This window comes from Rhineura floridana, chromosome 1 (assembly GCF_030035675.1).
Source record: "Rhineura floridana isolate rRhiFlo1 chromosome 1, rRhiFlo1.hap2, whole genome shotgun sequence".
Taxonomy (NCBI): domain Eukaryota; kingdom Metazoa; phylum Chordata; class Lepidosauria; order Squamata; family Rhineuridae; genus Rhineura; species Rhineura floridana.
The window spans coordinates 63,366,034-63,380,195 of NC_084480.1; the positions used below are offsets into that span (position 1 = coordinate 63,366,034).

The 14,162-nt window shown below is 40.9% G+C and overlaps 1 protein-coding gene across 11 annotated transcripts in view; it reads left to right on the forward strand.

The window, feature by feature from the left end:
* Positions 1 to 14,162, forward strand: part of CAST (calpastatin) — a 95,720-nt gene that overhangs the window by 14,350 nt on the left and 67,208 nt on the right. For 6 of the 11 annotated variants that reach the window (XM_061622836.1, XM_061622802.1, XM_061622845.1 and 3 more), the window contains exons 2-3: positions 1,758 to 1,817; positions 8,829 to 8,900. In XM_061622836.1, coding sequence (XP_061478820.1) covers positions 1,758 to 1,817; positions 8,829 to 8,900 — 132 coding nt within the window. Of the gene's footprint in view, positions 1 to 1,757; positions 1,818 to 8,828; positions 8,901 to 12,100; positions 12,246 to 14,162 lie in introns of those variants that run through there. The other 5 variants (XM_061622854.1, XM_061622873.1, XM_061622864.1 and 2 more) reach the window with 3 other exon arrangements.

Sequence of the window (14,162 nt, forward strand, 5' to 3'; positions counted from 1 at the left end):
GCTCACTCTAGGAGGAAATAAATTACAATCCCTGGTTTAGTACTATTTCTGAACCAGAGACAATGGTTTGTTTCCTCCATACAAACCATGATCTGTAGCCAAGGCATGTTGTTGGCTTACCAATCACTTTTTAATTAAACATACTGTCAGAAGTTAGCCTTCCTACCATGGGTGAAAAATCTTTATGTTCAAACTTGAGAGCAGGGCTGTGGAGTTGGTACGCCAGACCTTCGACTCCGACTCCTCTATTTTTCTACTGCCTAACTCCGACTCTGACTCCGACTCCTTCATAAATGGCAAATGTATATTAACTAGTAATAACAAATTTACTGTAGTAAAATGGTAGCACAAGGCATTTCATCACCACCACGTGAATCCAGAGCTTGGAAAAGTTACTTTTTAAAACTACAACTCCCATCAGCCCCAGGGATTGGGCTTGTGGGAGTTGTAGTTTAAAAAAGTAACTTTTCCAAGCTCTGGATTCATGTGGTGGTGATGAAATGCCTTGTGCTACCATTTTACTACAGTAAATTTGTTATTACTAGTTAATATACATTTGCCATTTATGAAGGAGTCGAAGTCGGAGTCGGTACATTTCTTCCGACTCCACCCAAAATTGCTTCCGACTCCACGACTCCCACTCCCACTCCACAGCCCTGCTTGAGAGGCCCCTAGCAAGGTAGGGGTGCCTCAAACTTCCCCAAAGCAATAAAGATCTAACCCAGTTAAGATAGCTCTTGCAGAGTATACATGAACAGAATAAGGTTCTTCTAGTTCTACTCTTTTATTGCTTGACAAAAATATTTATTTATTAGTGACAGGTTTAACAAAAAATAATTTTTATATTGTATTTTAATGTATGAAAATTTGAATTCTCTGGAATTATAGTATAGTACAATGACTGCAAGAAGCAGAAAAATCAGCAAGTCGTCTGCCAAGATCTTCAGCAGTTTTGAAGTGGTCCATAGGTAAAAAAAAGTTTGGGAACCACTGCACTAATCAGTTCAAAAGCAAAGCCCTTTTTGTCACTTTTGTCGCTCTCACTGACTCCCTTCATTATCAATAGAATGTTCTCATTTCTGATGCCTCTGCTGGGTATGTCATAATACCAACTAGCCTTGAGGCCTCCCTGAGAAATGGTTCTTTGATAAGATTCACACTACCCCAAGACTGGCACCATTAACAAAATTCATGACAAGGTCCCAGGCAACATGGTTGATTCCACATGGTATGGTGGATAATCATGATGACCAATTTAGCCAGTTCAGCTGATGCCTATGACAAAATTATGATCCCTGGTTGAGACGTTATGCTAAGCCAGGGATTGTGGTTTGTTTTCTCTTTGCGCAAGTGGTAAGGAGGAAAAGGGCCCTTTTAGGTATGATCACGGTAAACCATTAACCATGTATTAACATGATGCATGGACAGAGTCATAGTTTTTCAAGGTTCCTTGCAATATGCAAGCCCTCTCAATCCCATTAGCATGTTGCTAATTTTAATATAATCCTGAAGACTTCTTTAGATGCTCTCATTTTTTGTGTGAACGTAGCAGGACTTTTAAATATCAGACCCCTAAGTGGATCACAAACTGTTTAAAAATCGTTTCTGCATATAGAGTGTGGGAATTGCTCTTCAAGAAATTTAAGTCCAAAGTTCTAATGGGCATGGAGAATTAGTTCTGCAGTTCTCGAGGTCAGGGCAATATCTTGGATGTATCATTTGTTTGATTTAATATTTTGACTTTTTATTTCTTACAGCATGGGGCTAAAAGTACAAGTGGAGCATCGGGGGATAAAAAAGGAGCAGAAGCAGTGGAGGTAACTATAAAGCTTTGTGTATTGACTATTAGATTATGTTACAATAATGAATTCTAACCAAAAGGATTGTGCTAGTCAAGCCTGCTAACAAACTCAAAATACTTGAATAAATGCTGTTTCCCTATTTACAATGACTTGTAATGGGTATTTTAAAAAGTTTACTGGTGAAGGTTCTCAGTTGGTGCACTATTTATTAACGAGTTGTGATTTGAAAATAACAATTAATATGGCTTTATTTTCCATAATTTAAGAGATCAAAGACATGATCAGCCACTACAAATATGTGGGTTTTTTGAGCCCATTAGCTGTAATTGAACCTGGCACCTGCTCCTGAAGTTTCAACAGTGTGGGAGGAAAACAGGGTGGGGAGAGAAGAGAAAAGCAAGGAAGTAGAGAGGTACAGCAGAGCGAACAGCTTTGTTTAATGACTCCTACCTAGAGCACTGTAACAAAATTCTCTCAGTTCAAAAGAACAAGAATCTGACATTTCAGCCACACCAGCCATCATGTTACCTAAATCTCAATTGTGTCTTTTGAGTCTTTCTGAATGAATGGCAGTCTGCTTGCAATATGAGCTCTTCTGCTTTGCCTTAGACAGATGAATAAATATTACATTGCCTAAAGAACAAGGGCTGCTGTAATGCATCCTTTCTGACTTTGTCAACTCACTTCTTTCATTGCCTGAGTTTTTTTTCTAGCTTACCAGCATAAAGCAGGGTGTTGTGTTGAATTCCTAGTTCCTGAACATACAGAGACTGTACATCTATCAATAATTATTTATAGACAGTGGGTTGTATGTATCCAGCTAAATCCTTAGAGTAAACCCATAAGTCCACTGATTTCAGTGGGTCTACCCTGAATATGTCTTAGTTGGATACAACCTACTTCTAGGTTGTCATATCATGTCAGCCATTGTACTGGGGTTTTTTTGAGAAATCCTAACAATTCTAAGATTAACTTGAATTACCATACTATATCCATGATATTGAACATACATAAGTATCAGAAAGCTATCAGACATTACTAGGAATCAATATTGTCCCCAATCCAGGGAGGAGAGAGTACAGCAGGCCCCACTTCTGTATTCTTGGAGACCTTCTACTCCCAGCCCCAAGGACAAATTGGTGTTTTCAGCTCCGATTGCTTATTTTAGTGTTCAGAAATAGGGATGTTTTTGCATCTGTCTGAGTTTGGTGCTTGCTTCCTGCTTACTTTTTTCCATCTCTTCATTCTGTACTGACATAGTAGGCAACACACAACCCGCCCCCACATAGGTGATAGGTAAACAGAGTATCAAGAATAGACATGTCATGTATGTACTAAATGTCACTTTCTGTCACAGGTTTTGAATGCTTTTCCTTCTCCATTTCCAGATTCATTTCAAGGAGGGGTTGTGCAATGATAAAAACTGCTGTTCAGGCCCTCAGTATATACTTGTTGTTTGACTAATCTTGGTAATGCTATGTTTTTGCTTTTTGAACCAATCTTCCTTGCTTCATACCAACTTTTAGACTAAAAACACACTTACTGTTCTGCTGGTTCCAGTCTGTCTCCACCTCTCTCTTTTGTAAATGGGGGCACATGACGCTAGTCAAACCCCGCCCCTTTTTACTGGAAAACCTGGTGGGATCAGCTCTAGTGCATTTTTCAAAGTTCAGTTTCACACAGATTTCACAGCTGATTGGCAGATCAACCCATTCGTTGCCCCTCCAGGTGTGGCTGATGGAAACACTTTGCTGTAGGCGACCAGTATACTCGCAGCCTTACTCCTTGATTTAGAAAGTGAACAGTCTGTGGTGATTGTGGGAGTAAAAAGGCAAAACAATTCTAGAATGTTTCTATTCCTGGTCTGTTGCTGTAAGACCAGCATGAGCATTACTATTTAAAAAGAAATTTGAGACCAGTTCTTCTAGGGGGTGTGTGTGTGTGTAATCTTTTCCCCCCCTATGAAATTTGCTATCTCAGTTTATTCTCTTAAATATTCAATGAATGTCTGGCATCCTCATCTAGAATTTACAGGGTTATAACCAAGGTTGCAGACTGTAAATTTGTGTGTTGGACCTTTTCCTTCCTCCCACCTGTACTGTCTCACCTTGAAAAAAACTCTCTAAAACAGCCTTTCCCAACCAGTGTGCCTCCAGATGTTGTTGGACCACAACTCCCATCTTCCTGACCATTGGCAATGCTGGCTGAGGCTGATGGGAGTTGTGGTCCAACAACATCTGGAGGCACACTGGTTGGGAAAGGCTGCTCTAGAAGGTCAGTTGTGGGGGAGGGGGAGACTGAACATTGTGGGCCAACTTGTATGGAGCTTCAATGGAGGGAGGAATAATCCAGAACTGCCCAGAGGAATCTTCTGCTGCATGGCAGGAAGGGAATGAACTTTTGTGGGAGCGCTCCCTCTCACACAACATTGAATACAGCCTGCACTATGTTTGCCTGTTGTACTGCTGTAACTTGTAAGTCTGCTGAAGCATCAGTATATTTGCATCGCTGTAGTGACATAGCTGTTGGTACATCCTTGCTGTGGCAAGCTTCAGGATTTGTCTATCATGAACACAATATTTTCAAAGGGAATATGCAGGAGGTGGGAATGTAACCCAGAAAATTAATAACCAGTTTCATAGCTTTATTGGAGGAGGACTCCTAGACTGAAAGCTATAAATGAGACATTGCTTTGCAAACTGTATTGCTATGCAAAAATGATGTGGGCATGAGAAGATAATTATCTTTTATGTAGAACTTCACGCAGAAGCTGCTGGGAATGTTGTTTGTGATGTGAGTGTAAAAGTGACAATGCTGTGAAAGGGGATAAAGTCCTTCTTGACTATGTTGTGGTAGCATATAAAGCTTGAAATCTAGCTGTTTGTGGTTTTAGCTATCATGCTTAGTATTGTTTTAAGTAGCAGGGGAAGATGATCACTAATAGGATGCAAGGCAGGTGTATGCAATAGTCATAACATATTGAAAGGTAATGAGTATGACGAACATTCAGATGAGCAAGCCAGGAGTGTGAGATAAGCATAATGTGATTTCACAAATCTGATTCTGAAAATGTTTGACCAGCAGAAAACTCCTCTTGATAGTGTAATTTATTATTTATTATAGAGAGTTCTAAACCACCCTTCAACAGAAATTCACAGGATGGCTTACATATCTTCTAGGAGTGAGCATCTGTTGTTATTGAACAGTTGTACAGTTCATCAGTCACACCATTAATAGTCATATCCCTTAAACCAGGGGTGGGAAACATTTTTTGGCCAGAAGGGCAGATTGTCATTTCCCCAACCCCTAGTGGGCCAAAGTTGACAGGTGATCAGGGACACCTACCTGTCAATCATTTGACATTATAATGACAGCTAATGCTTCCCTTTGAAGCTCTGGTTTCAGGACTTCAAAGCAAACCTGAAGGTGGGCTCCGATCTGTCCATCAGCTCATGGGCGGATGGGAGGGCATCTTAAAATGCCCACCCACACCAATGATGTCAGCTGGTGGGAGGGTGGGTGTGGTTTGCATAAAATCAGAGCTTGGAAAAGTTACTTTTTTAAACTATAACTCCCATCAGCCCCAGCCAGCATAGCCACTGGATTGGGCTGATGGGAGCTGTAGTCCAAAAAAGTAACTTTTCCAAGCTCTGCATAAAATGGCCTCAGGGGTCCAATTGGACACCTTGGGGAGGCCTTAATTGGTCTGGAGGTTAGGGGTTCCCCACCCCTGCCTTAAACTGATAATTATCAAATATAATATGCTAAGAGGATAAACAAAACATTGCTTCTGTGATATTTGTTCTGAGCAAAATTGATTTTTTTTCAGATGTATTTTAGGTGCTTTCCTGATAGATGCGATTTCAGTACAGCACTGGAACTATTTTAATGTTTTTAAATATTTCTGTAACATTTAATTTATGGTCCAGCCAATGCTAACCACTTCTAAGTTTCATTAGTTAAGTATATGTGTAACTCTCTTTTCCATTGAAACCGGCGGCATTTGAAAGTGCTCAGATATGGCTGGATAATACTCCTAATGTTCACTGTGTTTAAAACATTATTATTACTTATTTATTTATTAAATTTATATCCCGCCCTTCCTCCCAGTAGGAGCCCAGGGCGCCAAACAAAACTCTAAAAACACTCCAAAACATCTTAAAAACAGACTTTAAAATATATTAAAACAAAACGTCTTTTTAAAAAAGCTTTACAAACATCTTTAAAAGCAATTCCAACACAGACGCAGACTGGGATAAAGTCTACTTAAAAGGCTTGTTGAACGAGGAAGGTCTTCAGTAGGTGCCGAAAAGATAACAGAGATGGCGCCTGTTGTAATATTTCAAAGGAGGGAATTCCAAATGGTAGGTGCCACTACACTAAAGGTCTGCTTCCTATGTTGTGTGGAACAGACCTCCTGATAAGATGGTATCTGCAGGAGGCCCTCACCTACAGAATGTAGTGATCGACTGGGTATATAAGGGGTAAGATAATCTTTCAGGTATCCTGGTCCCAAGCTGTATAGGGCTTTGTACACCAAAACCAGAACCTTGAACTTGGCCCGATAGCTAATGGGCAGCAGCAGGGTGACATATTGGCGATACCCTGCCCCAGTGAGCAGTCTCGCTGCCACATTTTGCACCAGCTGCAGCTTCTGGACCAACCTCAAGGGTACCCCACATACAGTGTGTTACAGTAATCCAGCCTGGAGGTTCCCAGTGCATGGACAAGAGTGGTCAGGCTATCCTGGTCCAGAAACGACCGCAGCTGTCTTAGGAGCTGAAGCTGGTAAAAGGCACTCCTAGTCACTGAGGTCACTTGGGCCACTAGTGACAAAGATGGATCCAGGAGCACCTCCAGACTACGAACCTGCTCATTCATAGGGAGTATAACCCCATCCAAAGCAGGCAACTGACCAATTATCTGAACTCGGGAACCACCAACCCACAGTGCCTCCATCTTGCTAGAATTCAGACTCAATTTATTGGCCCTCACCTGGCACCTAGACCAGGCAGTGGTCCAGGGCTTGCACGGCCTCTCCTGATTCAGATGTTACAGAGAAATAGAGCTGGGTATCATCATGTATCTTATTTATATGGCCTTCCCATATCTTTGTCAGAGAGGCCATTCTCATTTCCTTTTTACGTATGGGGGAACTGAGTTTGAGAGATAATTATCAGTTACATACCCTATCAATGCTATGGAGACTTGGTGAGAGTTGCTCAGTGAATCCAGGCTGACGGGTGAGAGTTGGACCTAGATCCTTGAAATGCTGATCCAAATTTATTGTACATTGCATGAAAACATTGTTCATATTTGCTAGCAAGAGTATATTAGAATCATAGTGTTGCTAATTGCAAACATTCCACGTTATTAACTTCCCAAGCATAAGATGAGCTGCAAATGATGAATCTGAAGACAGAATAATGCAGGGCGGCTGCTGCTATTATTATTATTAGCCATTAGTATTTCAAGCCTTATGTCTTTCAAGTCTTTCTCAGCAATCACAATGGATAAGTCATGTTTTCAAGCAAAATTTCTAGGTGTGGATCCATCAGAAAAAAAGCCAAAAGCCATAATAGAGCAATATCTTCACTAGGACCAACTAAAACCTCACAAAGTTGTGGCCAAGTTCTTGAAAGCTTGCTTGCTATTTGTGACATTTCAGTTGGTCTTATAAAAGATATTGCCTTACTGCTGCTTAAGTGATGTTTGCATCTTTATAAGAATGCATATTTTTGTAGGTACTGTATTTATGTATTTAATGAATTTTTAGAGTGGATTTGCTTGAAACATGCATGTGAACAACATCTGAAGAGGCTGTTCACATGTTCGGCTGTTGTGGCAAAAACAAAGTGTTGTTGCATTTTAAAGACTTAAAGAGATTTATTATGCTAGGAGATTTCATGGACTAAAGTTCATTTCCTTAGGTACATGTGAGGGTAACTTCATGATAAGTCTAGAATCCAGTGGATAGGCTTAGTGAGTGAATGATTAGTGGGATTGGGAGGGGTTTATGTTGCAATACATGCACAATTGTTTATGTTGGTGGTACACACGTCATAGAAAGTGGTATCCTGGTATGTAGTTGAAATAGAACAAAACAGATTTCTAACACAATTTGAAACTACTTGGATCATTTTAATCTATTGTAATATGTGGATGCTGACAAGTGTCCCCTTGGAAAACATTCCCCAAACATACACCCTCTTGCTCATCATGGCTGACTAGAACTAGCTGGGAATGACTAACCACACTGGTTAAAGAAATCATTAATGCCTCATCGAGGGAGTGATGCCATCTCTTTTGAAGGAGGCCCTTGTTGGAATTAAGCAAATTTTTTGCCCGCTGCAGCTTGCAGCCTGTCTCTTGCCCCTTGGTGTGGTGTCTTCTCTTCTTGTTTCTCCTCCATGGTTTGTGTCTGCTCAGAGACTGTAGCACAGGCCTTCACTGTATTGTTCACCTCTGGGTTTCCTCTCCTCTCCGGCCTCTTCCTCCTCCATAGTGTATGTGAAGGGTGTCAAAATGGAGGGGCTAGCAGGGGGCTGCCTGCAGAAAAACTAACAGGACTGTGTCCCGACAGGAGCACACATCTGATCCCGGGGCAAGTTGTTATCCGGGTTATCAACACAATTGCTATCCAAGAAGGGACGTAGCTCAGTGGTAGAGCATTTGCTTTGCATGCAGAAGGTCCCAGGTTCAATCCCTGGTATCTTCAGGGAAGGTTGGATGTGTTCCCTGCCTGAAACCCTGGAGAGCTGCTGCCAGTCAATGTCAACAATACTGAACTAGATGGCCAAATAGTCTCACTCAGTATAAGCCAATTCCTATCCACATTCACATGTTCAAACAGTGCTCAAAGATCGTAAGTAAACTAATTAAAGTAATTGTGTGAAAATGGTGAATTCAAATCAATATGTCAGCGCAAAAAAAAAACACCCTCCAGACATGGAATCCAGTGAAGCATTTCCCTAATACATTAGAATTTTAATTTTTAATTAATATATCAGTCTTTTTGTTTTGCAGAAGAAACCTGTAAATACTAGCCTCACTGAATCTCCCAAAACACAGACAAGTGGAACAGCTTCCATCAGCAAGGTAACTTACAGAACTACTTGTCATCTTTCTGGAAGCGTGACGAACAAATGCTTTACTAATGATCTAATCTTAAAGGGTTATGCTGGTGTCATCTGTCTACAGCACAGTGACAGTTTATTGCATCTGTAGAGATACCATGACTTCATGGTATGGGATGTGCCCTGATGCAGCAATTGCTATGTCCTGTTGTAGGTATATCAGGGCTAGCTTTGGGGCACATGGAAAGGCTGGGATCTTTTTCCTTACCTCTCTACTCACCCAGCAATAGACACTGCTGCTGATTTCAATTTCATGTCATGCTATTTTGGGAGGGGAGGGGTGGAAGTGGGGAAATCAAACAAAGGTTCTGTTTAAAACCAAATAAAATACATTTCATTTGGTTGAATTTTTCAATGTGAGACAGTGTTATTCAAACAATTATAATTTCAAAATACTGCTGTCCAGGTATTAGTGGGGCTATGAGATCAGAACATGTGGTATTGTATCACATGTACTGTTTACCAGTTTGTTTGAGGACACAATTTGAACTGCTCTTGTTTGTTTGAAACATGTTTAGCTTGCTTTTCAGCAAAAAAAGGGCTCCCAGTGCAAAAGGGATCCAATGCAAAAGCTCATTGACCTATTTGCCTGTTATTTGCATCCATGTCTGAAAAAAGAAAAGTAGAGTCATTTATTGATTTTCCAACAGTGAAGGGGGCAGAGGAGTGGACTTGGGGGGACCCTGACCTGAATCAGACAGCCTACAAAGACTTTGACTGAAGTACCAAATCAATGTCCAAATAAATCTTGTGGTTGGTGCTTACCCGCATTGTGTATATGTATAAAATATCCAAATTAAAAAGGTACACTTTATGCTAAGTTTTGAAGTGCTATGATTGGTTCTGAGTATTTTGCAGCACTACAAATAGCTAGCACCATGTGAATTCTTTGGAAAACATCCTGCCCTGAGCAAGCCCTAAGTGGCCTGAGGGACCACCACCTTCCCTATCAGCCTGCCTGTTTGCTAAGTGGGAAAGCCCTTCTCTTTGTAGCATCCATAGTGGGAGGACTTTCTTAGTGGCTTCACTGGTATTGTGGAATAGTTTGTCCAATGAAATTCAGATGGCCTCCTCTCTAATTGTCTTCTATTGGTTGGTGAAGACAGTTTTTATTTTGGCAGGTTTTAATTTGCCAGACTGAAGTGATTTTACTGAAGGCTGTGTTTTTATCGTGTTTTTTATTGTATCTTGCTGCTGTGATTTTAATTACTGTGAGCTGACTCGAGCAGGGTAGCTGGTGTGAAGCCCTGAAGCCACCTTTCCCACAGTGGCATCACTGCCACTTACCTGAATGTGATGGTGGCATAGTTTGGGTTGTAAGGACGCACTGGTGGCAGCATCAAATTGGTATGCTGTTTTGAATAGTGTATGAGTCTTCAGAAGTTTAGTGGAAGTCTTAATGTAGCTTGTTCAGTGTTTGTCTATTTCACATCTATTTTATAGAAGGAAAGGGTTTTTTTGTGGGGGGATGAAATAATATAGGAAGCTGCCATCTTGGACCCACCTATTCTAATACTTTCTACTCTGTCAGTAGCAATCCAGGGTCTTGGTCAGAGGTTTTTGCCCGCCCTTCTAAGCTCATGTTAATTGGATAGCTTGGGATTTACTCTGGAACTTTCTGCACACACCGTATGCATTCTGCAAGTGAGCTATGGTCTGTCTCATCTATACAAATAGCAAAGAACCCAAAGCAAAATTGTTCCTATATGTTACATTTGTACATATGTAACACATTGGATTAGATGGGCCTCTTCCCTGTTGAACTTCAGGCGCTTGACAAAGACTTTACTATTTCAGCAGGCATTTTAAGGTACTTTTCTGTTTCTATAATGTTTTTTACTTGTTACTCTTTGTATGTTTAAAAAACATTGTATGTACATCACTTAGACATTCTTTAAGTACTTGAAATAAACAAGTTATGATTGGGAATCTATTCTCTAAATGATACGCTATTCCAGGGGTTCCCAAAAAGTGGTCCATGGACCGCCAGTGGTCCATGAGCTTTCTTCAGGTGGTCCTCAGTGTATCTATGAGTTTGTGATTGAAGGTGGGAGACAGCACAATCAATACATTAAATATTTGTATTGATTCTTAATTGTATTTTTTGTTTTTTACTTAATAGTTACTGTATTGCTATTTGAATTCTATGGAATACAATAAGGAATTCGATGGAATACAATACACTATGTAAAAAAGAAAAGCAAAAAATACAATTAAAAATCATACTGCATCTAGTACAATGTGTTACAATTGTTACAACAGGGAGAAAAACCATTAAATGGTCTGCCAAACCCCTCAGCAATTTTCAAGAGGTCCATGGGGGGAAAAAGTTTGAGAACCACTGCACTATCCTAATAGATCACAAGGATCTAATTAGATCTAAAAAAATATCTTCGGTGATAAAATATAGTACACACTAAACTGTCATATTAGTGTACAGAATATAAATGCTACTTTTTGAAAATATAGTGATCTTCTCTGTATTCTGGATTTAGACATGTTAAATATCCAAACCAATACCAGATATATATTCTTTAAATATCCAGAACAGTTTTAAGAGTATGTGAGACATTGTTGGTGATGCTGTTCTTATATAATAGTACTAGTGTGCCTAATGTTTCTTTAGATTTCAAACAAGAAAGGATCACATGAGAAGTTTTAAAGATTTTTGTGTCCACTGTTTATTTTCTTGGTGAATAAACAGGAGCTGCAAAGGGCTACCTTAACTGCTTGTGTAGTAATGTATTCATAAATGCTGGATGGGGAATGGTATTGCTATGCTCCTCTCACTTCTGGAATAGTAACCCCCCCCCCAAAAAAAATAGATTTTAAGCATTCCCACTTTAAGACTTCTTTGCCCCTTCTGTATCTTTCTTAAAATCAGGAAATACAGTGGCCTCTGTAAATCTTGCTGATTCAGCAATACTGATATCTAGGTTCGATTTTGTTTGTTGCCTTCCCTTACTACAAGCCACAGACATAAAGTATCTGCATTTGACTGTGGTGGCACTTCCTGTTCCATTTTGGCTAGGCTAGCTGTTGCCTGCCCTCCTCCCCTTTTTTGTGAGGTTCTGTCAAATGCATTTGAATAAATATTCATAGAAGGTGGAGCCACTAAGCCCGAAGGCTGAGAGTGTCTGGTTGTGCTGTCTGGATTGGTTGTGTCATCCTCAATTGACATGGGGTTTGTCCAGGACGGTGTTAAAACTGAAACCATGGATAGAACTGAAATGAAAACAAGCTTGTGATAAGGATCAGTGTGGTCTGCTTATCTAGAACTTAGGAAGGAATATACCAGCTGTATAGAGTGAGTACTGTTTTTCCGGGACGTTTTTTGTTACTGTCAGTACTGTGGGCTAACTGTGTTACGTAGTTCCTGCTTTTTTCTCGCTCCGGCCCTGCACTTCTCTTTATTGCAGAACACGAGTAGCTGAATTAGTTTATGACATGTTTAGTAAGTGGGCTTCATTCTTGTAGTTGCAGAGTTCACAGCAAGTCATTATCTGCTTTGTGTCTGGTCATTTTGAGCCTAATAGGAATAGCCTTTCCACAAGGGGCTGCTGATTATCTGTGTGTTTTTCTTGGAAAGAGTGCTGTGAGACTTGTAAGATCTTAGCAAAATTTTGAAAGAAGAGTAAGATCTCTGTGACTATAGGTCTACTGATGGACTGTAAACATGGTTTTTTTTGTTAGTGTGAGTTGACTTCAGAAGCTCACAGTGGTGTTTTACAGATTTGATGTGTCATTGCTGACTGTCTGTTCAGTGTATATTTGGAAGTTGTGTGTTCAGGGTGTGGTGAACTGAGCAGGATATCTATCTTTGTTGAGGCATGCCTAGGTAACTTGTCTTTCAACCCACAGGTGATGTTTACTTAATGTTATATGCATTTTATTCCATGACAATGAAGTTGAATGACTAAAGCTGTTGCCAAGCTAACCATATCAGGAGTATATTCCCCCCCCCAAAAAAGTTATAAACAATTGTAATTCCCCGCCCCCTGTATTTTAGAAAACAGTTATTTTCAATGATAGGACTTGGAGTTAATTGACTGAGTTAAACTTCAGTCCTAAACAAACTTAACCTGGAAGTAAGTCCTGCTGAATTCAGTAGAGTGTTGCTGTTGAAACATCTAATATGATGTCACTCCACTAGGAAATACTTTCTCCCTTTATTAATGATGGCACCGAAGTTGGGAGGCTTGTAATGGCAAGCTCAAGAGTGTGCCCATTCAGTCATTATGAACCAAGTCCAAACTCCATCAGAGTTTAGACATCATTTATTATGAGCTCACCCTACTAATAATCATTTCCCACAATTATCACCGCCCTTTCCCCAAAAAACTCTAGTTGCAGTGACTCTGGCAACTAGAAGGCAAGGTATCTATTGAAATATTCCCAGCGCCAAGAATCTTGGGACTTGTCGTTTTAAGTGCGTGATTTGCTAACAAGGACATGGGGCTTCTTACACTGGACAGTGTCATTTCATCATTCCAGTGGTTTGGTAGTAATCGGTACCTTCCCCAAACTCTTGTTGCTTTTAGGTAAATTGACAGAGTGCAGGGTCTCATGGGGGGGTATTTAGGCCCTATCACACTCCTGATTATATTGCCAGTAGAATTAGCTTGGAAACAATAAATGGCATTTTCTGTTTTTTCTTTTTCTGGGTGGGGGGGAGGAATCGCTTATATTGCCCACCCATTCCAAACTCATGTATGTGTGTAATATAAAGGGTTGTACAAGTCAGTGGGCCACACTGGGACCCTTGGGAGTCCTTGCCTGAAATAACACAGAAGGGTTTTCTTCCCCGTTATGGGGTGGCAACAAGCAGGAGGAGGACTTTGAATGGGAAGAAGACACCAGTGACGTGTCTTCAGGCACTCAGGAGCCTGCGAGCTCCCGCGCTGTGGATAGTGACAGCTCTGCCCCTGCAGATCCAGTTACCAGCGAGGAGGCCCATCTCCTCAAGAGGAAGACTCTCCGCCCATCTTTCACCCCTTCCTCTGTCCACTCAGCCATCACTGCCATGTAGCCCTGCCTCTCCTGTTGAGGAGGACTCTTCCGAGTCGGCCTGGCCACCCTCACTATGGACCCATAGGCGCTTGCGCTGGCAATCTCAGCGAGCTCTCACTATCCCTCTGAGGAGGAGGGCACTCTCCTTAGTGACTTGCACACCATGCAAGTAGGGTGCCTGCCCATCCTTACTTGAGGTCAGTGAGGGTGTGTG